The 27,666-nt window shown below is 35.2% G+C and overlaps 1 protein-coding gene across 4 annotated transcripts in view; it reads left to right on the top strand.

Annotated features, from left to right (window-relative positions):
• The window catches only part of grid1.L (glutamate receptor, ionotropic, delta 1 L homeolog), a 571,429-nt gene that overhangs the window by 518,539 nt on the left and 25,224 nt on the right, over window positions 1-27,666 (top strand). For all 4 annotated transcript variants that reach the window (XM_041568909.1, XM_041568907.1, XM_041568908.1 and 1 more), the window contains 3 exons: window positions 1,516-1,840; window positions 2,975-3,113; window positions 15,191-15,386. In XM_041568909.1, coding sequence (XP_041424843.1) covers window positions 1,516-1,840; window positions 2,975-3,113; window positions 15,191-15,386 — 660 coding nt within the window. The remainder of the gene's footprint in view (window positions 1-1,515; window positions 1,841-2,974; window positions 3,114-15,190; window positions 15,387-27,666) is intronic.

The following is a 27,666-nucleotide window of genomic DNA, read 5'->3' as shown; positions in this document are numbered from 1 at the left end:
CAGCACCTTGTTCTGGACTTGTGTCAGGGCATTGCTGCACTCTACTCCTTGCACAAGATATTTTTGGGGAAAAAGTCCTGTGTAAATAATCACTACAGGGTGTTATGTGTGCACTTGCATCTAATAAATGAGACCACTGCATTTAGTTTTTTATACTGGTATAAGGAACAAAAAAGAAAATGCCCATTAATTATAATGGAAAAAGGGTGGGAACAATAAAGTTGCTAAACAGTACCTATTAATATTTGTGAAGTTGTCATACTGCATGAATTTCTTTAAAATATTTACAGTTTATGCACATATTTGATTTCTGTGCGGTACTAATGTATACATTCTTATATTATCAAGTACCAGAATCTTTAGGCATCAGGATTTTTTATATCGGGCATATTTAATTCTGTTTTGGGATGGATCTAGACTATTGTTTGAGATAAATGAATGTGTGATATATTTTATTGTTATCAGTTTGAATAAAATAACTATCATGAATAAATCTGCATTCATGTCTGTCTTAGATTAAAACATTAGTCCAATGGAACAATGATTGTTTTAGGTTTTGTACATATTTTTATTTAATTGCTGTATTGTACATTGCCACTGTTGAATTGCTTGTGCTGACCCTTAGTTTGCAATGTGAAAGCCTAAGTAAATTATGTCAAGAAAATGCACACTGTATATGTAATGGAGTATATGATAATGTTCTTGTTCATTTCTGTAAAAGCTATAGTAATGGCACATCCTGCCACAAAAAAAATTGGTATATAAATATTACATATAAATGAGGTCACGAGATATGTATGATAAAGTTTAGATTAATTGGTAGCAATTCAAAATATTGTATAATCGAAGGTTTAAATGCAATAACCAAATAATAATGCCTTAAATTAATAAAAAATAATAGTTTTAAAGTATAACTATGGGCTTCTAGATAAATTATCATTTAAGAGCAAAGAGCAATCCAAGTGACATTTTAAACCTGCTCCTCTTATGCCCATCTTTTATTTTTCATTTAAAGAAATCCTTAAGTACATAAGTAAATGTCAATTGATATACTAACATGCTGAGACTCTACTGATAACAATATTCCTACCGTATTACCATTACAGATGAAGGAATATATTTGATAAGAGCTGAAATTCTAATGAACCACAGAGCTTTGTGCCATTCAAAACAGTTAATGAATCATTTGGGCAGTCATACAGTACTTTGAATTTATTCCATGTTGCCCTTCAAATTTCATCAATTCAGATTGGCTTACACAGAATAGAAGAATTATTATGAACTGATTTGTTAATTTTATGATTAGACCATATCTGCTCTTAAAAGACATACATTCTAATGAATTTGTTGGTCCTGAATATATACTGCCATGGCAGAATAAGATCCTCTTCAGTTATTCTCCTCTGCAGCTGCAAAATATATATTTGTAGTGTTGGAAATGCAATTTTTGTATAGTAGCTAAGACATTGAAAATTAATTCATCATTCATTAAGCAATTTCTAAATTTTTCTATAGAGGGCAGACATTGCAATATCTGCGATAACTATAACACCAGAACGGGAAAATGTTGTGGACTTCACCAAGCGTTACTTGGATTATTCAGTAGGAATTATGATAAAAAAGCCTGAAGAAAGAATAAACATCTTCTCCCTCTTTGCTCCTTTTGACTTTGCTGTATGGGCCTGCATTGCTGCTGTTATTCCTGTGGTCGGGGTCCTAATATTTGTCTTGAATCGTATTCAGGCAGTAAGAGCACAGAGCTCTTCTCAAACAAGTCAATCAACATCTTCTACTCTGCAAAGTGCAATATGGATTGTATATGGTGCTTTTGTCCATCAAGGTACTTTATTATCACTAATGTTTATTAAGTGTATACTGACAAATGGTTTCTGACCATGCTATAATAGATTGAGGTTGCATGTCAACACTGTGATACAGGGACACTGCTGCTATGAGGCAAGTTGAGAAAATTGTCTCAAGCGGTAGCAGGCCACAAATTACCGGTTTCAGCAAAAATCCGCTCCTGTGCAATTGCACTCAAGTACTAGTCTAGCACTAGTGATGTTCCCAACCCCCTGGAATGACTCCAGTGCAGACAAGTTAAGAACTGGGGAGTGCGGTGAGAAGCATAGCAGTAGCTACCTTGAAAGGTGATGGGATAGAATCATCCCTGCTCTGATATGATTTATAAACCTTTAGTTCAATCTATTTGATGAAGGGAATTAATGTGAGAGGCAACTGTAGATATAGAATTAAATGAAGGACATTGCCACATGTTTGATGAATGTTTTAAATATTTTTTGAACAGTTTGCACAACAGAATCCCATTAGAAATAATTAAAACTGGATATTTGGTCAATAATTACAAAAATAACGCAAGGCTGCAGTTATTTGAAATGAAATAAATAAATACAGCCCAGACCCCCTCCCCTGATCTGCCAAGCACCAGCACATGTGCATGGGGGCCCCAGAGGTTTGTAATCTGGTGGGCCCCTAATATCCAGTCAAACCCTGCAGACGGGTAAGATAATATAGGTAGTAAGGACAGGGTCCTCTGAACACTCCATTAATGATGCACAAGTTGGGGGAAGTTCAGAGGGGGGCACATACAGTACATGCCTCATGCCCCAGTACACAGTCAGCACTATATTTTAGGCATGAACCACAGGGCTCTTTGCTCCGACATGAAACAAAGAGGCCTGCAACAATTAGAACACTGCAGAATTCAGCATGAAAAAAATGGACAGCTGTGTTCTTTTTTTGCACTTTTGCACTCTGCATTCGCCACTATGAATAACAGTGTTATGAACACTATAGAAAGTTTCCCACTTTACCATCAAAATAAGGTTAGGGCAGACTTATTAAGACTTGAGTATTTGTTCACACCATGCTATCCAACTATGAATGTTCAAAGGGATTGGAGAAAAGAGATTAGAGGCTGTATTGATACTCTAAAATTATAATATATCCCTAGGTGGAGAGTCTGCTGCTAATTCTGTAGCAATGCGAATTGTGATGGGGAGTTGGTGGCTTTTCACCCTCATTGTGTGTTCCTCCTATACGGCAAACCTGGCAGCCTTCTTGACTGTATCAAGAATGGATAATCCAATAAGGTAATTTTTTCACTTTTTTTCAAATACCTTTTTCTTCTTTTTTTTTTTTTTGTCCTTCACACATTAGATGTACATTTACCACTATACAGAAGACTCAACTCTTATTAACTTTTTCAAATTGTAAAAATGCTCTATTGGATGGATTTCTTTTGTCATTTATAAAAATATTTATCAGGCATACGTGCATTATAAAATATTCTAAAATATTTACATTAACATTCTTTAATAATGATATCTTTTATAATGATACATTTTAAAAACCAGGTTATTTCAGAATATAGTTGTATTGTACATCAGTTGTATTGAACATCTGAAAACTCTGACTACAGTGTATTGCAACTCTAGAGATATTTATAATTAAAGTATACATTTTTAAAAAAATAACGTCAAAATTATTTTTAAATAGAAATCATGCTGCAAATGCAATTTCTAGGGAAGGGTGTGTAATTCAGGATTAAGTTAAAGATTTACCAGGTTACTAACTGTAACTGTACCAACCATAATACTTCTTTGTTATTTGTGTCATGCAATTGTAGTAAACACCAAAATAAATACTTATTGGATTAAGATATAATTAACTATGATGCATTTAGTAAACCAAATGAAAAAATAGAATTCCGAAATTATTTGTTTTATTAACATGTGTCTTACTGTCTTTAAATATAAACCTCTTTATTGTCAACAAAGCTTCAATGAGTGGTTCACCTTTAAGTTAACTTTTAGCATGTTGTAGAAAAGCTAATCCAATATTTTTATTTCTTTTCTAGTTTTTTAATTATTTGCATTCTTCTTCTTCTTTTTTCGGCTTTCAAATAAGGGTCACTGGCCCGTCTGGAAAAAAAAGCTCTTTCAGACTGCAAATTTATATATATTGCTACTTTTTATTACTCACCTTTCTATTCAGGGTGTCTCCTGTTCATATTCCAGTACATATCAATGCATGGTTGCTAAGGTAATTTTGATCATAGTAAATGTATTTAGAGCTGCTGAATAAATAAATTTAAAAGCCAAAAATAATACAAAACAAAAACAGTTTGCAAATTGTTTAGCATATCACTCTACATCATACTAAAAGGTAATTAAAGGTGAACAACAACTTTAATAAAACAATGTTGTGCACTATTGATGGGCGAATAAATTCGGCAGACACAAATTTGCGGCAAATTATTTGCATTTCTTCGCCGCAAGCGAATTAATTCAGAAATCCACCACGTCAAAAAGAAATTATGTGCGTCAAAACTGATGCACGCATAAAAATTGTCACTCGTCAAAATTATTTGGAAGCCCATTGACTTAAATACATTTGGACCAAATAGTCATACGTATAAAAATTTACGCGTGTCAAAATAATTGTGACTTATGCGCTAATTTTCGGCAAAGCAAAACTGCACAGATTAGCTCATCACTACTGTGTGCACTCTTTGAGCTTTTTGGTATTAAGCAGTTGGTGTGTGAGTTTATTATAGAATTTATTGCCAACATAACATTCGAGCTAACATTTCTTAGTAATATAAAGTATAGAGGTTGTGTCAACATATTTTTATGGCAGCTAGGATAAATATATCCAGTAATCAAACATACCTATGATATCTCTTAAAACAAGAATAATACAAATAGCAACCAATGAATAGGCATGGGCGAATTTGACCCGTTTCGCTTCGCAAAAAAATTGCCGCCGGCGAAATGACATTAAAGTCTATGGGTATAGACATTAAATGTCTATGGGTGTCGTAAATTTTTGGTCGCGCGGCGAAATACTTTTGATGCGCACCTTTTTAGCAATTATTGGTAGCATAACAGAACAACCCTGGTTGCCAAGGGGATAAGGGTTTTCCTTTGGGGGGGGAATTATACAATTTTTTTTTTATTGCATTCTTTTTTCGTAAAATAACAATAAAGAAAATTTCAATAGCTTTTTTTTCATATTTATTTGCTTTAGTTTTCTATATATCTCTTATAATCCAAAAAAGTTGTAAGGTATGCCTTTCTCCTCACGTACTAATTAGCATCTATAAATCCACATGGAGATTTAATATGACTAACCTTTTTTTCAAAATGAAGACTTAGCAGAATTTAGCCATATCCTATTTCATTTGAATTACTGAAGCACAAAATAAGTTAAGCGTTTATATCCCTGCTCATTTAGGCATGACTCAAAACCCATAAAACATAAAAACATTAGGCGACATAACTATATGTTAGCAAAATAGCAGCCTTCAATATTAAAAATTAAATTCAAAATAGCATCAAATGAAAACACAATATATGCATTATTTTTCCTTTGCAAGAACATGCAATAGAGTTATCGACTTTGTAATGTAAATATTTTCTTTAAAAGAACAATAAGGAAAACAGTTTGCAATATATTTTTGGCCAATAAAATCAAGCACAATGATACAAATTGAAATGATAAATTATACTTTAAATTATATATATATTATAGTATGATATTAAATTGTTAATGTGTCTCTTTTACTCATTGGGGCATATTACTAATGGACAGTGTTGAATGTTGCTGAATATATTTGCCAAGAATAATAATTTGCTATGGTATCTGCTATGTACTAAAACACGGGTATGACAAATTATGGGGAAATAACTTTATATTGAACATTCACATAGTTTTGCAAGTTGAAATTTCTCGAGTGAATCTTTGAAAATGTATTAAGAGCACAAAAAATCTTTTTTGACCAAAAGATATTTCTCCAGAGACAGACCGGAAAACTTGCATTATAAAGATACTGTAGAGTAGTGACTTTTGCATTTCATTTTCTGCATCCTCCATGTGAATATCCAACATACAGTATTTCTTTATGGCATAAATCCTCTAAGGCAAGTATTCAGCATTGTGTAGATATCCATATTTAGACCCTGGATGTATGTATAAGCAGGCTTCAGATTGTTAACTGGAGAAATATGTTTTGAATATATATATATATATATATATATATATATATATATATATATATATATATATTCAAAACATATTTCTCCAGTTAACAATCTGATATATATATATATATATATATATATATATATATATATATATATATATATATACATACTGTACAAAAGATTATTAGGCATCCAATATGTCCAACTGATCTGTTATTTTCAGGCAGTATCAGAAAGAACATTATCTATTAGTAACTAACATTCACACATGTCAATAAAATTTTATTGGAACTTTTAAAGTGTGTCTGTAGTAAAAATTCGAATTTAGAATTTAGAAATCTGAATTTTTGAGTTTATTTTAGTGTAATTTGACTATGGAATAGTTAAAATACGATTCAAGTTTCAAAATTAATCATGTACTGGCCCTTTAAGAACTTGAATTTGACTATTCGCGACCCTTACATCTGCTGAATTGCTTTTTTAGTCTATTGGGAAGTCCTGGAATTAATTTGGAGTTTTTTATAGACATCCTAAAAATCGTTTTTTTTGTAATAAAACTCTAATCGAATTTTATTCAATTCAAGTTTGCTGGTCTATCCCATTCACCCAAATTTGAATTTTTTTTTTTTTTTTTTACATACTCCCATGAACTCGAAATTTGACCCTTGATATATCTGCCCCTTAGTAATTAATGTAATTAATGTAGAGTCAGAAGAATGCAAATAAAAAAAACTATAAGAAATAAAAAATTACAGTCAATTGCTTAGAATGAGCCATTTTATAACATACTAAAAGTGAACTTAAAGGTGAACCACCCTTTTAAGAGATGATAGTACCCCATTAGGCAACTGGGATACCACATCCCAACATATCAGAGTTATCACAGTATAGGCAATTTTTCATTTGGTAAAATTTATTTTATCAGTAAGAAAATTTGTTTACGATGTTCCGTAATTAGTTTTGCATGAACACACATAATTAAAGTAATATATGCTCTGATATAAATTAATTCAGATCAACCGTATACATAGTAGAATTAATACTTAATGGAGAACTAAAGCCAACTTTTAAGCATAGTCCCCCTACAGATAACCCACTTCCCAACTTCACCAACCAGACTTCCCTGGAACACAGCTCTCCCATTATCTTACACACACAAACAATCCTCTTTGTATATACTGGTAGGGATGTAGCGAACGTCGGAAAAAAAGTTCGCGAACATATTCGCGAACTTGCGCAAAAACGCGAGCGGTTCGCGAACGGTTCGCGAACCCCATAGACTTCAATGGGAAGGCGAACTTTAACATCTAAAAAAGACATTTCTGGCCAGAAAAATGATTTTAAAGTTGTTTAAAGGGTGCAACGACCTGGACAGTGGCATGCCAGAGGGGGATCAAGGGCAAAAATGTATCTGAAAAATCTGCCTGTGTGTGCTTGGAAGAGATAGTGTAGGGGGAGAGCTGTTAGTGATTTCAGGGACAGATGATAGTAAGTTTGCTGGCTAGTAATCTGCTTGATACTGCTCTGTATTGGAGGGACAGAAGTCTGCAGGGATTTGAGGGACATTTTAGCTTAGGTAGCTTTGCTGGCTAGTAATCTACTGTTCTCTTTAAACAACTGCCATACGTTGACCTTGTAGGCATTGTTTGCCCAGTTTTTTTGGACGCAGCCACTGAAGCACAGTTGCCAGAAAAAATATGCCATATAAATGCTGAAAATAGTAATTTTTCGCCATACGTTGACCTTGTAGACATTGTTTGCCCAGTTTTTTTGGTTGCAGCCACTGAAGCACAGTTGCCAGAAAAAATATGCCATATAAATGCTGAAAATAGTCATTTTTTGCCATACGTTGACCTTGTAGGCATTGTTTGCCCAGTTTTTTTGGTCGCAGCCACTGAAGCACAGTTGCCAGAAAAAATATGCCATACAAATGCTGAAAATAGTCATTTTTTGCCATATACGTTGAGTCAACGTATGGCAAAAAATTACTATTTTCAGCATTTATATGGCATATTTTTTCTGGCCTCTGTGCTTCAGTGGCTGCGGCCAAAAAAACTGGGCAAACAATGCCTACAAGGTCAACGTCGTTGACCTTGTAGGCATTGTTTGCCCAGTTTTTTTGGCCGCAGCCACTGAAGCACAGAGGCCAGAAAAAATATGCCATATAAATGCTGAAAATAGTCATTTTTTTGGTCGCAGCCACTGAAGCACAGTTGCCAGAAAAATTATTGAAGAAAACACTGTGCAAATACTGCCCACAAGATCAACGTATACACTACTACAGCGGTGGATACGGATTACGTAAAATATATGAATGCTGCTTGAAAAAAGTCACTCCGGTGTTTTTTCTGGAGACGGTAATATTATGGATATTTAGACAGAATGTGAACAAGGTCACACAGCTAGATGGCAGTTGGTTGAATAACACACTGGGCAAAAAATGCCTACAGGGCAAATAATGCCTAAAAGGTCAACTTATACACTACTACAGCGATGGATACGGATTACGTAAAATATATTATGGCTGCTTGAAAAAAGTCACTCTGGTGTTTTTTCTGGAGACGGTAATATTATGGATATTTAGACAGAATGTGAACAAGGTCACACAGCTAGATGGCAGTTGGTTGAATAACACACTGGGCAAAAAATGCCTACAGGGCAAATAATGCCTAAAAGGTCAACTTATACACTACTACAGCGGTAGTAAAATAAAAAAAAGTAAAATAAAAAAAAAATGAATATTAAAAAAAAAAATTAAAGTTGGTGCTGCTGAACTACTAGGAGCAGCAGATTAGCACACCAGTCCCACTCCCCAACACTGCTAGACTAATAGCACTGGGCTCTTATAGTAGTAGTAGTAGTAGTAGTAGTAAAACAACAAAAAAATAAATAAAAGCAGTCCTTACAAGGACTACTGTTATTGCAGCAGTCAGCAGATGAGATCAGAAGCAGGACAGCTGCCCACTGCAGCTACATACAGAGCACTGCAGTAGAAGGTAGATTACTAGCCAGCAAAGCTACCTAAGCTTAAATGTCCCTCAAACCCCTGCAGACTTCTGTCCCTCCAATAACAGAGCAGTATCAAAACGATTACTAGCCAGCAAACTTTCAACTGTCCCTGAAATCACTAACAGGCAGCAGCTCTCTCCCTACACTATCTCTTCAGCACACACAGGCAGAGTGAAAAAACGCTGCAGGGCTTCGGTTTTTATAGGGAAGGGGAGTGGTCCAGGGGAGAGCTTCCTGATTGGCTGCCATGTACCTGCTGGTCTGGGGTGAGAGGGCAAAAAAAAGCGCCAACAATGGCGAACCCAAAATGGCGAACGTCGCGCGACGTTCGCGAACTTCCGGCGAGCGCGAACACCCGATGTTCGCGCGAACAAGTTCGCCGGCGAACAGTTCGCGACATCTCTATATACTGGATATCTAATAAATGTCAGTGTTCAGGTTTCCATAGCATTTTCTCTGTTATCTAATATTTAAGCTCGATATTGGCAAGCTTAAATATTATTTAATTTGTGAAAAAACGGAGTATGAAGCTTTTCTAAATAAGTGTTATTCATTGAAAAATGTAATTTATTCTCAGAATTTCTGTACTCTGTGTCACTACTATAATGAAGCAAAGTGTAGGAAAAGTGCTTTATCTAACATAGAGTAAACACATATCGGCATGAATAATTAAAGCACTTGTTATTTTTATTACTCAGTCGATGAAAGGAAGTATCACTCACCAGATGTGTTCGGTCCAGACAATATGATTTCCATGGCAACTTTATGAGAAGTTTGATTTAGGTAGAGTGATTGAAACCTGCTGCTGGGAACAGCTTGTTATTAAACACCATCTGCAGCTTTTGACTTGATTATTAAAATAAAAATTGATTGTCTTACAATGGCTGACACGTTAACCTGTATTGATACCTAAACTGCCAGTAATCTTAAGCAATGTATAATAATGTGTTGCAAAGCTTGTCCAAAGCATTTCCATACATTTTAAAGACAAAATGATTATTCTTTCCTCTGTAGTGTTGATTAAAGATATGCAGTGCAGTAAAATATCATAGTAATTATTTTTTCATACTAGTATAAGCATGGTTTTTCAGCACTAAATATTATAAAGATGCACTAAAATAATTAAAACCTTACTTAAAATATTAAATTACAAAGTATAAAGTTTACACTGCACCACTGAAATAATAACAATAATAACAACAATGTGTTAAGCCATCTGTTCTCTATATTTATTTTGTTAGCATATGTAGGATCAACTGTAAATTTCTGCTTTACAGAGTTTAGGTAGAAACATTAAATAAGGAGCACAAACAAAATAGCAATATAAGTACTCTGGAATAGCAAGAGTACTCAATCGCCTATACAAAGGTGGGTGTGTTCAGATGTGTTAATTGTATCATGTGTAACTCTCTGATTGTGGGGGATACGTTTTTTCATCCACACACGGGCAAGGCCTATTCCATTAAACTGAGACTCTCATGCACCTCCCAGAACGTGGTATACATAATTAAGGGGCATGTTTACTAAGGGTTGAATTTTGAAGTTAAAGAACTTTGAAATTCGACCTTCGTCGAAGTAAAAATCGTTTGTTCGATCAATCGATTAAATCTTTTGAATCGAACAATTTTACAAAAAAATACTTAAAAACTACTCAAAACTTAGCCAGGTTTCCCATAGGCTTAGATGGTCCCCCATAGGCTAGACAGGAATTCATCAGGTTTAAGGTGGTGAAGTGTCGAAGTTGAAGTTTTTTAAAGAGACAGTAGTTCGATTTCCAAAGTCGAAGTTTTTTCAATTCAAATCGAATTTTGGCCTATTCGATGGACGAAGAACCCAAAAATTAATTCGAAATTCAAAATTTTTTAAATTCGAAAATTCACTTTGACCCTTAGTAAATGGGCCCCTAAAAGTCTGGCCACACGGGCAGATACGGGGAGATTAGTCGCCAGGCGACAAATCTCCTCTTCTTCGCGGTGACTAATTTCCCAGATCTGCCTTCCCCCAGCTAAAATGTAAATCGCCTGGGGGCAGGCACGCGGAGCTCTTTGTTTTCCGAAGTCGCCCAAAGTCTCCTCGTGAGGCAATTACGGATGACTTCGGAAAACGAAGTGCCTGCCCCCAGGCGATTTTCATTTTAGCCGGCGGAAGGCAGGGGAAGGCAGATCGGGGAGATTAGTTGAACTCAGTGTTGCTGTTCTCTTTTTGGAAAGAGGCCTTACATACTGTACTTCACAAGGGAGAAGGAAAACCCTGCCAGACCAATGTTTTCCAGGATTGGCATAATCTATTTATGTTTGAATTGGAGAAGTACATTTCATTCTATAGAAACTGGAGGAAAGGCTCTGCTATCTTTCCACCCTGACTTCAGAACACTCTGTCATAAAATTGAAGCTTGGCTATTCCTGAAAACATCAACTCTCTGGAAAAAACTATCCATGGTATAAATAACTTTATAAAGACATGTATATACTGCAAACTGATTGACCACCCATGTTAACTTAGGAGAGATAGCTTCTACCCCCAAAAATTCAAAGTTTATAGTAATGCAATAAGATATAACCATATCTGAAATAGAAACACTTGTTTGGGGGATGACAGTCATGTGACTGAGGATGTGTGTGTAGGAAGCAGATGAGGGCAGCAGGGAGGGGGCCAAGACATATTTCCTGGCCTGACAATGTTTCTCCACTGAATATATGCAAAATAGACAAAAAAAAACATTTTGCAAAATTTTGCTAAATTTTCCATTGATCCGTTAGCTTCATTATTACATTTTCACTTACAGCGGGAAAGCATTTAGGGTAGTAAGAAACAAAATGCTCCCATGCACACATTTGCAATACATAGTAACATAATAATAATTTATAAAAACTGCCTAACTGCTAGTTGATCTAGAGGAGTGCAAAAAAACCCACATGAAGCCTCTTCAGTTTTGGTAAATAAAACTTCCCTAACTCCAAGATGGTAGTCGGATCAGTCTATGAATATACTTTGTACTGAGAGCTTATTTCAATAACCCTGTATTTCCTCACTTGCTAAAAAGCTAAATTGCACTTGACGATATTTACTGTGTGTTCATAATCAACCCTAGCACCAAGCAAGCAACAGACATTTCGGCATGTAGGGTCTTTGCAACATATTATTCAATCCACCTTCCTACTAAATCCCTTAAAACTAAAACCTGCCTTTCCTTCCTAGTACTTCTCCCCCACCTGTACAAGAGCAGCTGCCCCATTGGGTGCTATGAGATTCAACTTGCTCCATACATGCCAGCTCAGAGCTGTCCTGCATCTTCACCCAAAATTACAAGCTGTGGGCCAGCCAACCTGGCAGGTTGATAGCTATAAGAATCTAAATTTTCTCAAAGTAATGTGCCTGTTTGCTTTTTTTTTGTGATGCACAAATTCAAATGCATTATTTTTTAGCAGCAAACATGTTACTAGAAAATTTTTAAGCAAATAATGATATCACACTCACAGAGTTGTCACCAGAAGTTAACATTATTCCACACATTCTCTGTTGAGTATATATATTTTACATGTCTAATCTCTTACTATGGACAAGAAAGTTGAGCAAGAACATTTGGAATAGAGTAGCATTTACTCTAAAACTTTGGCAACTTTAAACATCTGTTTTAAATGGTAATCACATAGATTACTCACCATCACAATTATAGTGTACTTAAAATCAATCTGAACTATTTTTACATCTTTAACAATATGGTATGCACAAGTTTATGTCAAACCTTGTTTTTATATTAAAGTAAAATAGGTACAACATGCTTTAGAATGCAAATGATTGCCTATTTTTCGTTTAATTTGTCTTGTGGTTTATATACCTGATGGATCCACAACTATAATATACACAATTATTATACTTTCCTATCATGTAGCTTTATTTTTATTTCAAAATTAGAGCTTCCAGGTATTTATAATAAAGCCTAATGTTTAAAAAAAGCCATTGGTTTTTGTTTTTAACTATGCATTAGTTACCCTGAAAGAGCTGTTCAAATGCAGGGAAATACTGTATACTCTACAGCACTAGTTATTCATAATAAAGTACATAAATCTATTCAGAAAAGCTACTTACAATAATTTTTCAAGCTTTTCTCATGAAATTGTCTAATGTGCCCCTTGCTCTCATTTACTTACATGTAAAACAATGCACAATAAATGCCAATTAATGTTATGGTACATTATTTCTAATACTAAGCTTTTCATTATGCTTTCAGCAGGTGGTAGATCTAGGGAGCACTGTACTTGTAAGGCAAAATGCATTTTTTAATTATGTATCTGCTGTTATCTTTAACCTTAAAATATTTCTGCATTTTTTGTATCATTGCATATTGTATTAGAAAACATGAATCTTAGAAGTGTAATGGATGCTCAAAGATTCTCCATTTCATAACAATTTAGTATTTCTATTGATAATACATGTAGTACTATAGTATAGATAACATTCTGTTGCCAAAACTCACAATATTAATTTACAGCATTAAGGGCAAGATTTATCAATGGTCGAGGTGAATTTTCGAATTCAAAAAATTCGAATTTGAAGATATTTTTGTGTACTTCAACTAGGGAATAGTCTATTCGAATTTGAAAAAAAATTGAAAATTCAAATATTGAAATTTATCATGTACAGTCTCTTTAAAAATTAAACTTTGATCATTTGCCATCTAAAACCTGCCAAATTGCTGTTCTAGCCTATGGGGGACCTCCTGGAACAGGGATTTGGAGTCAATTGGGGGACTTTGAAAAATCAAAGGGTTTTTTTTTGGGAAAAACTTTGATTCGAATTTGATCGAATGCGCTATTACTTCGATTTGTATGATTCGAATTCGCCCGAATATGGACCTAATCGATCAAAAACAGACCTATTCGGCTAAAAAACCCTTCAACTTAATTTCAGTTGGTCTTTTTGAATTAAAATTTTGATGTTTTTGAAATTCTAAATTCGACCCGTGATAAATATGCCCCTAAATATACATATTTACCTTGCAGGGGGTTATTTATTAAACTCTGAATTTATCTGGTTGGGCTTTTTGGGGCAAATTTAGAATTTTGTTTTTTATTTTTAAGAACTCAAAGTTTTAGAGATTTATCAAAGCCCAACGCTGCAAAAAGCCTGCATCCAAAAATCCACCATCTCAGACCAGCCAAGGTTGTGTATAAGTCCCTATCCTAATTGGAAGTTATCGTAGTCTGCTCTAGGTTTAGCCCCAAAATCCGATCATTTCTATATGAAACACATTGTAATAATTGATTCCCTGATCCAATCAAATAAGTCCCGCAATGTAAACTCAAAAATGTACTTGCCCTGTTATCAGGTTCAGACTTTGAAAGTTGTTATAACTGACTCTACAGGGCAGATTTATCAAAAGTCGAATTTCGAAGTGATAAATACTTCGAAATTCGACCGCTCAAATTGAAATACTTCGACTTTGAATATTGAAGTAGAAGTATTTTTCACCGAAATTGGCCATCGAACGATCAAAGTAAAATCTTTCGAACGATTTTAGCGTTCGATCAAACAATTTTACTTTGATGAGTGAAAACTTAGAAAACTGTTCAAGAAGGTCCCCATAGGCTAACATAGCATAGCAGGTTTAATTTGGCAAAGTATTGAAGTCAAAGTTTTTATAAAAAGACAGTACTTCGATTATCGAATGGTCGAATATTCAAACGATTTTTACTTAGAATCGAAGTCGAAGTAAATTCAAAGTCGTAGTATCCTATTCGGTGGTCGAAGTATCCAAAAAATTACTTTCAATTTTGAATTTTTTAACTTCGAAAATTCCCTCGAATTCACTTCGATCCTTGATAAATCTGCCCCTACATGTAATAAATATAGGTCAGAACAAAGGCTTTATAAAAGTACAACATTAAACTGCAAACTTATTAGCAGCAATTTCAATGTTTTGAATATCACAACCAATAATCAGTTGTATGGCATATGTGGATTCGTAAGAAATCATCATCATCATCATAAATGTCAAATGTGTAATTCTGGACTAAATTAAATAAGTGTATCTGGTACATACCAATTTGCTCTAATGTTTTATCTCTCCCATTCATTTTATTATTTTGTATTTTTTTTCTGCTAATCATTATTATATTTAATGAATGTATTAGATGTAATGTCTAAATAATTGTGATAAATTTTTCTTGTAGGACTTTTCAAGACTTGGCAAAACAGGTGGATCTCCCTTATGGTACTGTTAAGGATTCATCAGTGTATGAATATTTTAAATCAAAAGGCGCAAACACTTTGGTACAAGACAGAACCTTTGCTGAATTATGGAGAACAATTGGCAAGAACAATGGAAGTGACAACTGTGTATCAAGCCCATCAGAAGGTATCAGGAAGGTAAGTTATTTTTCTAATAATAGGGAACTGGTGGTAACTTCAATATGTCTTCAGTCTGATTTAAAGGAAAAAGAAAGCCTCTGGATTTTCTGAACACATGCCATCAGAATAGCATAAAGCCCGAATCTGAAAATCCACCATCTCAGACCTGCCAGGGTTGTGTATAACTCAATGGATTATTTTGAAGTTTCTGTGCTCTGAGCTGGAATTAGCCTGAAAAATTAGATAAATTTGGATTTTAGTAAATAAGCCCCCTAGATTTACACTAACACACATTTATTTACTCATTTACATTTTTGGGGCATCAGAGGGGTTTCACACACTCACAGCACTTGCACACACATAACATGCAATTTGCCAAGTGTACACATGCATACGCATTTACACTATTTTGTGGCTTTTTTTTCTTATCACATCATCTGTTTTTTTGCCTGAAAAAAAATGTTTTATTGCCATTGAGAATAGCGTATTTGCTAATCGCACTGCGCAATAACTTTTGTATGATATTTTGGTGATTATATTGCAATTCTGGAGCATTTTTTGTTTAGTAATTTTATTGCATTTTCAGCTCTGTGTAGGTGTTGTTGTCAGTATAATCTGTTTGGCCAATCTAACATATTCAAGCTGTGATTATGATTGTGGATTGTAAAAATCTTGATTTTTGTGGTTTAATTGAATTTTAGTGATTTTATTGCATTTTGCACTGTTCTTTGTTACTTCATTTTGTACATGGAAATTTTGTCTATATATTGCTTTATATCCATTTGAGAGTCTCTATACGCCACATAGTTTGGTAAATCTTTGAACCTTATTGGGCATCAAAATGTTTAGTAGACTCCTGGCATTCATATTTAGGATGTTTTAAGCTGATATGTTACAAAATGTGGTGCATATAATGGTAAATACAAGCTTTGTGATGAAATTTCACAAAAACTGGTAGTTTAGGATAGCTTTACAGTTTGGTTGTTTGCAGTAGAAAGATGTGTTAACCCATTTTGCAGCAGCAACCAGAGTGTCAGCTGTAAAAATAAGCACTATTTGCATTTGGGGATCTCTGTACACAACATAGTTTGATAAATATATTCATATTGGGCATCAAACTGTTCAGTAGACCTCTGGCATCTATATTTAGGATGTTTTCTCTTGGTACCTAATGCTATGTGAGAGATAAGATACTAGCTATTTCATCAACACTGGCAATTTTGGGAAAGCACTGAAAGACATGATTACCCATTTTGGATTCAACATAATCTGTACTTTTCATAAATATATGGTTTCCAGAAATCTTCATTAAACTATACATATTTGGTATTGGCACATTGAATACACTTGAGGCTTTCCAAATCAGTTGAATTTTTGTACATAATATGAAATAATTTTTCTGGTAAAAATCCCTTTATTATATTGTGAAAAATATAATTTTTAAAAATTTTTTTATTTAGAGCTTTAAATCCTTTTCCAGAAGTGGAAATACACAAAAACCCAGGCAGATTTATAAAGCTCAGGACCCCCCCCAAAAAAAAAATTATGTATCAGGTAAACTGAAAATCCCCTCCAGAAAATGCCTCTAAAATGGGAAAGCACAAAATGTTTAAAAAAACTGCTGGCATGGAGTGCAAACAGGGCCAGATTTGCCCTGAGGGTGCCCGGAGGCTGACATCCTCTGTCTCCCCCTCCCTCTCAGAAGATTGCGCGCATCGTGTCAAGCTTGAAGATGGCGCACGTACATACGCATCCTGTCAGCTTGAAGATGGCGCATTTGCATGCGGCTCCTGTCACCTTGATTCTAGAGCACTAGCCGTTCAACGCTAGTGCTCCGGCTGGGTGGCATGCTGCCCCTTAATTGATGCCGCCCTAGGCCCGGGCCTATGCGGCCTCACCGCAAATCCGGGCCTGAGTGCAAATAAAATGTGAAATTCTGCTGGCACTTAAAGGGTTAATGACATATTGCAGCGTGAACTATAATACGCAAGTCCTTATACCAGGCCAGTGGTCAGAGGCAGATGGCCAACAAGGAGAGTCCAATAAACAGGCAGAAGGTCAGACTGACAGTGAGCATGGAGTGCTGAACACAGAGGGTAGTCCAGAAAACAACCTGGGGTCAGCACCAGGAGGTCAGAGGTAAGCAGGCAAGGATCAGGCAGGGGTCAAGCAGGAACAACAAGATAGCAGGCTATACCAGGCTTTGGAGCTTCAATGATCGAGCACCCATGTTTTTCAAGAAGCAGGCTTATAAAGCCCTTTCATTAATCAATTGGGAACACTGGAAGTTAAGGTGGTTGAGGAGAGCGTGCAGCAGGGAGAGGTAACATATAACCATCAAGATGACTAACTTACACCAACTCAGAAAGACCCCAGCTATACACAAAATTGTTTTGTTATAGACAGTAGCTTTATGACCAGATACACAGAGTAATAAGTACAATACAGTGAAACCTCAATTTTAGTACCCTGATTTTAAGTTTCCCCTCATTTTACTTAGTTTTTTTTTTGCGGCCCCACTAATTTAGTGTGGGCTTTTCCCTGATTTTACTATAGACCTTATAAGGTTTACTGGAATTTGCATCAAAATGTTGTAAAATGCCAAAAGTGCTGTTTGTCCTCTTTGATCTTATAATAAGTGAAATTAAGATGTTTAAAATACTAATCAGATGCATATTTTACCATGGTTCTTCTATCTGTAAATAGTGAAATTCAATTTGTCTGGCCCTCATATAGTCATGCACAAATCATGTATTGCATTAGGTGCATGTGACAGTCAGAGAGGCATTAGCACAATAACACAATATATATTAATATATTTCAAAGTAAAAGTGACTCCTGTGCCTATATATTATTGAAGAATAAGTTGCTTTAACACATTTCCATTATTTTATATTTTCTTGGATATTACATAATTTTGTCCTGGTCCCCTAAAAAAAACATAAAATGGGTGTTCTACTGTATTCATTTTTCAATTTGAGTTTTTCTAAACTCCATTGCAGAACAAACTAAACTTGATAAAAAATGTTCTGATCATTTTTCTCAATTGCTAGCATATTTCTGAAGATAATTAATTCTGAAATACTTGATTCTATTAAGGGCAGATTTATTAACTCTGTGATCAGTGTTATTGGACTAAATGAACAAAACCTGGAGTGACGAATTTGAGAAAAAGGTCAACGGTGACATTTTAAATATTTAAACAAATAAGATTTTATTTTCAATGTAATCTTCTCAAAGCTTTAATTTTGTTCTGATGGAATTATTACAATTATCTTGTCTTAATATGTCTTCAGATAAAAGGATGCAGTTTGCTAAACATAGACTCTGTTAGAACACTGTGACATGAGAATGAGCTTTCTAAAAGTACATTTCAATGTTAGAATTATAAAAGTAGTGAGAGAATTATTCAACTTAAAAGGTAAAGATTATACGTCATAATGATGCTTGCAATGCAAGGGGAGGCATATTCAAAATGTTTTTTGCTAATACTGTTTGAAAGAAAAACAAGAACTGTCAAGCAACCATTTATATTAATCAGTAAAAACAACATTGTGTACTAGTCATTGGGCTAAGTAGATGATTATAAAATGGTATAAAGAGAAATGGCATCTTACAATTTCAACTTTTCAAATACCGTATATACTCGAGTATAAGCCGTCCCGAGTATAAGCCGAGGTACCTAATTTTACCTCCAAAAACTGGGAAAGCTTATTGACTCGAGTATAAGCCGAGGGTGAGAAATGCAGCAGCTTCTGGTAAGTTTCAATCTCGTTTTTGGATGACTATTCTTAGGCGCCGGCTACTATTCTAAGCGCCGGCGAATATTATTAGGCGCCGGCTACTATTCTAAGGCGCCGGCGAATATTCTTAGGCGCTGGCTACTATTCTAAGGCGCCGGCGAATATTCTTAGGCGCCGGCTACTATTCTAAGGCGCCGGCGAATATTCTTAGGCGACCGTTTTTGCGCTTGACCCGAGTATAAGCCGAGGTAGAGTCTTTCAGCATATTTTGGGGGCTGAAAAACTCGGCTTATACTCGAGTATATATGGTACATACCTTTTAAACCTGTTTTAGTATAAAGTGCAATATAAAATCATTCACCCAAACAAAGTCCAAAAAATGTATGGCTAGAAGTACTGTATATTATACAGTGTTATTACTTTAGTAACTCAAAGGTTTAACAGCCCTATGATCTTCAGTGTGCTTTGGGCTAAACTAAGCTTAGTGGTCCTTGTAATGGCTTACATTAATTGACATCTTGGCTACATCAATAATAAAATATGGTCCTACATCTGATAAAGCAAAATCTCTATAATCTGAATTACTAATTATAGCTTTGTATTGTGAACTTTGTATTGTATATATACTCTGTTTTGGTCTATATTATAGATCTATATAGATCTAGACTCTATAAGATCAAATAACTGCATCCCAAAGCAAGAAACTGAATGTTTAAAGAATTAATGTTCAATAAAGCCACCATGATCCTAAATATAACTCATTCAACTTCATTCTGAATGAGAGGGGTTTTGGGGGCTCCAACACATCCAGTTAACAGCTGAAGGCCAACACAAAAGAACTGGTGTACACAGTTTAAAATAATGCTAAAACCATTGCAAAATTTAATGAATGTATATTTGAAAATTGCATTTTCTTCAACTGAACTCCTTTCTGAATGAGAGGGGTTTTAGGGGCTCCAAAAGGTCCAGTTAACACCAAAGCACTGGTTACAGTGGGAGTTAAAGAGCAGCATGGGCATGACCTACATACAGTATGCCAGAATTTACATCAAAGTAAGAAAATAATTTCATTACAGAAAGATATCATTAGAACTGTTAATCCAAATATTTGGTAAATACCCATTGCCCAACAAAATGATAAAAAAATGTACTTTGTTTAGCTGAACTGTATGCTCCAGTGCCTCTTTTTTTATTATTGAACATTTATTGGTTTTTCACATGCAAATTACAAACATGTGTTTTAACTCTTTAAATAAAAACCGGCATTATTTGTATATTTCTTCTATTAATTGCATTTCTAGTCCATAATATCATGTTAAATTTGAGACACTGTGGTGCTCTTTTACTAAGTGCTGTAAAAACCTTTATTGTATTGTGAGTTGCCATAGTACTTTGTTCTCCATTTCAGAGTTCAGAGACCTAAGGCCACCCTTATAATTACAGAGGAGCTGCTTGCGTTCACCAGCACTGTATTTCAGAGGGGTGGGTAGGAAGAAGCATGTAGGCATCCCTTCTAACTGTCCCTTAACTTGTGTCATGCAAATACACAAGTTATTAAAAATAGTGCTCTTTGCATAAGCACTAAGGACTGATACAAAGATATTGACTACTAGTTTCCTCTAATAAAATAATTGTACTTGTGAACTTATTAAATTCTTTAGGTTATTGTTGACTTATTATATTGTTTTAATAGTAGTCTACGGGAATCTTGTGAATAAAAGGATTTAAAAAATTGATGTGAGAAATAAAAAAGCTGAAAAAAGCTAAAAAAAAGACTGAAAACATGCTAGATTTCTCACAAGTGAGTTTTCTTTTGACATAAAAACAGGTTTCAATCTGCAGAACAATGTAAGTTTATTGCAGTGATACAGGTGGATCTTCAAAGAACTCCATGCTAATTTCCAGAATCTGTACAGAAAGCATGCACATCTTTCCTGTCAGAACATCATTGGACGAATGACTTATATTTTCATGAAAAGAACCTCTTTATTTTCACCAATAGCAAACAGCAGAACTTTACTTTAATGATTTCCCTTTCCTCCCCTATCTGAACTGGACTCTGTTGACAGTAGCAACCTCTGTCCCACATAGCATGGACTCTTTCCCTTTAACAAACACCACGGGGCACATTTACTTAGCTCGAGTGAAGGATTAGAATGAAAAATACTTCGAATTTTAAAGTTTTTTTTGGCTACTTCGACCATCGAATTGGCTACTTCGACCTTCGATTACGACTTAGAATCGAACGATTCGAATTAAATATAATTCATTCGATATATTCGACCATTCGATAGTCAAAGTACTGTCTCTTTAAAAAAACCTTTGACTACCTACTTCGCCACCTAAAACCTAACAAGCACCAATGTTAGCCTATGGGGACCTTCCCCATAAGCTTTCTAATCTTTTTTTTTTTGATCAAAGGAAAATCCTTTGAATTGGTTGATCGAAGCATTTGCGGTGAATCCTTAGACTTCGATATTACTTTGAGGGTTGAATATTGAGGGTTAATTAACCCTTGATATTCGACCAATAGTAAATGTGCCCCCACAAGTCCTACTACTGTCAACCAATAGCCCAGTCCAGCCCCTTTTTGGTGATCCCCTTACAAGTAGACGTTAAATGACAGTTGTTGAAGACAGTTCCAGGTACTAATAGAGGCTTTGTATGAACACATGTTAATTCAAAGACCTACCTTGTAATTTTAAAATGCAATGTCATGGAGATCATTTGGTATTGGAAATTTTTTTTATCATACAGATGACTGAAAAGTAGTGTGGATATAATAAATTATATCATTATGTAAAATATGTCTTGGTGCATTATCATCTTTCATGAATGCTCACTTAAAACATAATCTTATAATGTATTCAGTAAAATAATGCAGCTCTTGTCATTGATGTTCCAAGCCAGTATATCATTTGATGATGTTCTCTACAAGGTGAATAGAACAGTACTCAATGTACTGTACCCGTAACTCTTCAGACAGGATTTCTTTTCTTGGAAGCTATCTCAAGCCTATAACTTTCTTGGATATCTATTGCTGCATTCAAACTCAATATTTTATTTGACATCAGCTGAACTTTACTGACATATATTCATTAAAAGCTTTCTTTTTTATTTTAGAAATTAAAGGTCTTTTGTCCAGCAAGAAATGCATTTTTTTATCTAGTGACTTTATAGGGAAGCATTTTTGTTTTATACTGTATATGAGCCTATGCATTGTTAAAAGTTTCAAATAAATTTATTGTAACTGCAATATTCTTTGATTTTAGCATATTTAGAGTTACAAAATAGCATACAGTAAAGTTATGCATGCTTACTGTAAATCAAAGAAAAAAAAGCAAATCTAAGAACCAGCCATTTTACAGATGTCAGAGAATAAAAATGTGGATCTGCATAAAAATAACTAAAGTGTTGCATTCACTTATAATCTACCCCTTTTTGGGCACATGGGCGTATGTGCAAATATAGCATGGGCAGTAATTTTGCACAAACTGCTTAGTGAATATTTTCTCCACTACCAAAGTTATGGAGTAACTTGTAAAAAAAGAGTAACTTTTAATCAATAATAGAAGCAATAAGCAAAAAATTCTAACATTTCACAGTAGCGTTGACCTTTTATGTATGTGATTTTAAAGCTATTAAAAGTAATGGCATTGTATTGTATTCATATTAAAATCAATGAGCCACTATACAGTAGTTGTAACTTTTTAAAGTTCCATTGTTTTAAAACTTCTGACTTTGACATCATAAAAAAGGACTTTCTCATAAGCAATTTTTAATGAGTGCAAAAACTGATAATATTCAGCCTACAAACGTACATTGAATTACAATTGCATTTTTTAACCTTGATCTGTTTAGTAGCATACAGATTTGGTTCTCATGTTTAACTGGTGAAACTGTTTAAATGCACAAAAGTAATCTGCAACTTCTGTAAAGCAGATAGCCCATAAAATTAGAGGAATGCAACACATCTCAAAAACAATTCCCAAGATTATTATTTATAAATATTAATAATAATATTATTTTTAATTAGGGCAATAGGTCTTGGATTCTAATCACCAGTCACCTGCAATAGGCTCATTTAACCTAAAACATGATCTAAATAAATGCCATATGTACGAAGGCCTTATAATTTTAACATAATTAATTTGGGTTGAAAATAGACCAAAGTCCATCAAGCTCAACCACTCAAAATAAGCCCCAGTGCACATATATACACACTTATACATTGCTATCTATACACTCAAATATATAACTATATGTATCATTATCTATAGTAACAAACTATAGATCTTTAGATCACAATAGCTTGGATATTATGCTTGTTGAAGTCATCTAACCAAAGGAGGTAATAGAATCTACCATCACAACATCAATCAGTAGGTTATTCAATAATCTCACTGCTCTCACCGTGAAGATCCACCTACTACGTAAGTCCACAAGTCTTCCAGAAGACCTTAACAACTTCTATGCACATTTTGAATCTAAAGAGAAGGCTCCAGCTGGCAAATTTTAGATAACATCGACAAACCAAGCCAAAGGAAATTCCCGAGGGAGGGGGCTGAATGAGATTGAGGAGCAGAAGGAATCCTAAGTGAATCAGGGGATGATGCAGCCTTATTATTAACCTTTGAATAAGCAGGGTGGCTGGTATTTAGATATTTTAAAGAGGCCCTTCAGTGATTACATTTTTGTGTGAGGGATTAAATGTCATCCCCAACTCTCTAGACCAACTCTAATTTACAACTGCCCATAGCACTGCACTATGCTTTACTACACCTGGAGAAACCAAACACTTATGTATGCATGCTGTTCATAGACTACCATTCTGCTTTCAATATCATAAATCCACACAAACTCATCAACAAACTTGCAACTCTAACTCTGCTCCAGCACTCTGCAACTGAATTTATTTCCTTACTAACAAACCACACAACAGTGCTCGGCCTCATCCAGGACAATGATGAAACCGGATACAGACAGTTAGGTTATTTATTAAAGTCCGAATTTATCACAGGTTTTTTTGCCTTAATTATTAATACACTTTTCTGAAATTGTACAATTTTTTTAGATTTTCCACCGAAAACTCTTCAGGTTATTGCACAAAACCCAGCGCAGATCAAAGAATCTTTAGGACTTCTGCCATTGACTTATAAGCAATCTCGGCAGGTCTGAGATGCCGGATTTTCGGATTCTGACTTTTTCCATACTTGGGGTGTAATAAATCCCAAAAAATTTGTGGTTTTTTTCCCACTAAGAATTTGGATTTTATACTAGAAAAAAATACAAATTTTTAGGGTTTTTGGCATTCGGAGTTTAGTACAGGTACAGAATCCCTTATCCGGAAACCCAATATCCAGAAAGTTCCAAATTACAGAATGGCTGTCTCCCATAGACTTCATTTTGTCCATATAATCCAAATCTTTTTCTCTGTAATAATAAAACAGTAGCTTGTACTTGATCTCAACTAAGATATAACGAATCCTTATTGGAAGCAAAACCAGCCTATTGGGTTTATTTAATGTTTAAATGAATTTCTAGTAGACCTAAGGCATCAAGGCCTAGGTCCCGAGCATTAAGGATAACAGGTCCCATACCTGTACTGTAAATAACTGCCCTAGTGTGTGATATTGTTGAATATGACAGAGAACATGACCTGGTTCTTAACACAGCAAAAACAAAGGAGATATATGGTAGATTTCAGGAAATGAAATAACATGCACCCTTAGAAAAAGAGTGTCAAAATAGAGCAGGTTGTAAAAATCAAATTTCTAGGTCTACATATTGCAAACGGATCAACAACACTAAGGTCATAATACAAAAAGCTCATCAACGTCTTCATTTCCTTAGGAGACTGAAACTGTGTGGAGTCAACAGGACTGAGCAATTTTTATAGAGCCACAATTGAAGCATTCTAACGGGAAACATAGCAATTTGGTGTGGTGGCATCACGGAGCAGGAAAGAAGCTTACTCCAGAGGGTGGTAAAAATTGCTGAACTTCCCTTCCATCACTGTCTGAGAACAAAATCAAATCCATTACTAGTGTTACAGAGTCACCCGGGTCATAAATCATTCATCTGGAACAAGCCCAACTACTCACTTAGATACAGAAGGCCTGAAAGCATAAAAACCAGGAGCAAAAGACTATTTAACAGCTTCTTTCCAACTGCAAACAAGTCCAGCAGATAGTAGAGGAACAGCTACCAGGAACTATCTATTCTCATGAATTCATTGATCTAACATATATCTGTACCCACTGCACTTACTACTATACGTTGTAGCTATGTATTACATTGGACTCACTGCACTTTATTATTACTGAACTCTGTAAATCTATATCATATTGTAAAAATCTGGATTTTTTTTACTGCCCTTTGCTGCAGAAGAAATTCCTATGTTCCTTTAGTACAAATGGCAATAAACTAATACTACTACTAAAATGAAAATTCTGTTCCTGTGTTCAAGGATTGACCTCTCATTCTTTCTATGGAAAAAAAATCCCCCACTGTCTATAATGTCCTCTAATGTACTTATAAATAGTAATCATGTCCCCTGGCAATCACCTTTTCTCCTCATAGTTTAAATCATCAATTCCTTTTATCAGTTTAGTTGCACTTTCTTTAGCCTACTGCTCAAATCGCTCCACTGATGATGTAATTTCAACTGCCCTTCATCTCACCCTCTCTCATCTTGACAAAAAGAACACATATGTCAGAATGCTATTTATTGATTTCAGCTCAGCATTCAACACTGTTATACCGCAGCAACTGGTGAAGAAGCTGGAACTGCTAGGCATAAACACTCCCCTCTGTAATTGGATCCTAGACTTTCTGACTGATAGACCTCAATATGTCTCAATAGGACATCACACCTCAGGGGTTCTAAAACTGAGCATAGGTTCGCCCCAAGGATGTGTGCTTAGCCCACTACTATTTACCCTGCTGAAACATGATTGTACTGCCCAGTACAGTGCAAATCACATCATCAAGTTTGCAGATGATACAACAGTAGTAGGTCTTGTTAGATAAAATGATGAGTCTGCATACAGGAAAGAAGTAAGACATATGGCAGACTGGTGCCAGAACAACAACCTAACCCTAAATGTTGAAAAGATTAAAGAAATGGTCGTTGACTTTAGAAAGAACTCTGCTACTCACCTACCACTGTTCATCGATGGCTCCCCAGTTGAGATAGTCAACAGTGTAAAGTTCCTAGGAGTCCATATGGCAGACGACCTCTCCTGGACCCTAAACACTAACTCTATCACAAAGAAAGCTCAACAAAGCCTCCACTTTCTATGGAAGCTAAAGAAAGCCAGTCTTCCCCCATCGATTCTCACAACATTCTATCGAGGCACAATCAAGAGTGTTCTCTGCAGCTATATCACACTATGGTTTGAAAACTGCACTGTCACAGAACAAACAGGCAAAAAACATCTCCCATCCATCTTATTCTCTGTTCTCTCTCTTGCCATCTGGAAGAAGGTTCCACAGTATTCAAACTAAAACCACTAGACACTGCTAAGCTTCTTCCCACAAGCACTGAGAGTCCTTAACACAATAATATCGTAAATGTACCCTGCTCCTGTCACCTTATATGTATCCTAAAATTCTCTTTTTTTATGTAAATGCACCATGGGGGGGCTGAGTGAAACGTGATTTCGATACGCTGTATTACCGTATATGGTCTGTATTGACAAATAAAGGAATCTTGTAAATCCCTCTTACTGGAGCCCAACACTGCATGATATATTCAAGATGAGTCCTTACCAGGGACCTATGAAGAAGCAAAATTATGTGTTTATACCTCAAACAACATGGCATAGAATTACACAGCTTATCAAAAAAATCCCCAGCAACTTCCCAAATAAGGATACCCCCAATCCATTGCCTTTAAGTGTACAACTCACATTTATTGGTATCAAAGTGCATAAACCTGCTCTGCAAAGTGGCAGCATTCTGCATGGAACTTAGTTTTGCACAAGTCAGTATCATCAGCAAAGACAGAGACAGTACTTGCAATGCCCATTTCAAGGTCATTTATAAACAAGTTAAAAAGCAAAGGACAAGGATAGATCTTTATGGTACTTCACTAACAACACCGGTCCAATTAGAAAATACTCCCTTTACTTCTACTCTAAAGTAGCAGTAAAGGGTCATTGTTTCTCATATATAGTGAGGAAAGGCGATCGAATTGAAGCAATTAAGGTATCATATAGCTTGCCGCTGTTTCCTTGGGATTGGTGTCCTGAGAGTGTTCTCAAAGTTAGGGAGTGTAATGTAATCTATGCATTAGAAAATGTGTATTTTAATTCAGTATAGTAAAATATTGAAGTATGAACCCCTTGGTTGACTTTTAGCATCTGTTACCTGTTATGTACTGTCCCTCTAGAACAGTGTCTCCCAAGGTTCTTATAACAGACCAGATCCACCTCATATATGTAAAAAATTGCAGACGATAGGAATTTCCTCTTAGGAAAACACCGGGGGATATAAGTGGATCTAAAGAAAAAAGGGTACATTGTTGCAGTTGCACAAATCTGTTTGCAGTT

The sequence above is a fragment of the Xenopus laevis genome, chromosome 7L (assembly GCF_017654675.1).
Source record: "Xenopus laevis strain J_2021 chromosome 7L, Xenopus_laevis_v10.1, whole genome shotgun sequence".
In the NCBI taxonomy this organism is placed as follows: domain Eukaryota; kingdom Metazoa; phylum Chordata; class Amphibia; order Anura; family Pipidae; genus Xenopus; species Xenopus laevis.
This window is presented reverse-complemented; position numbering and strand designations above follow the sequence as displayed.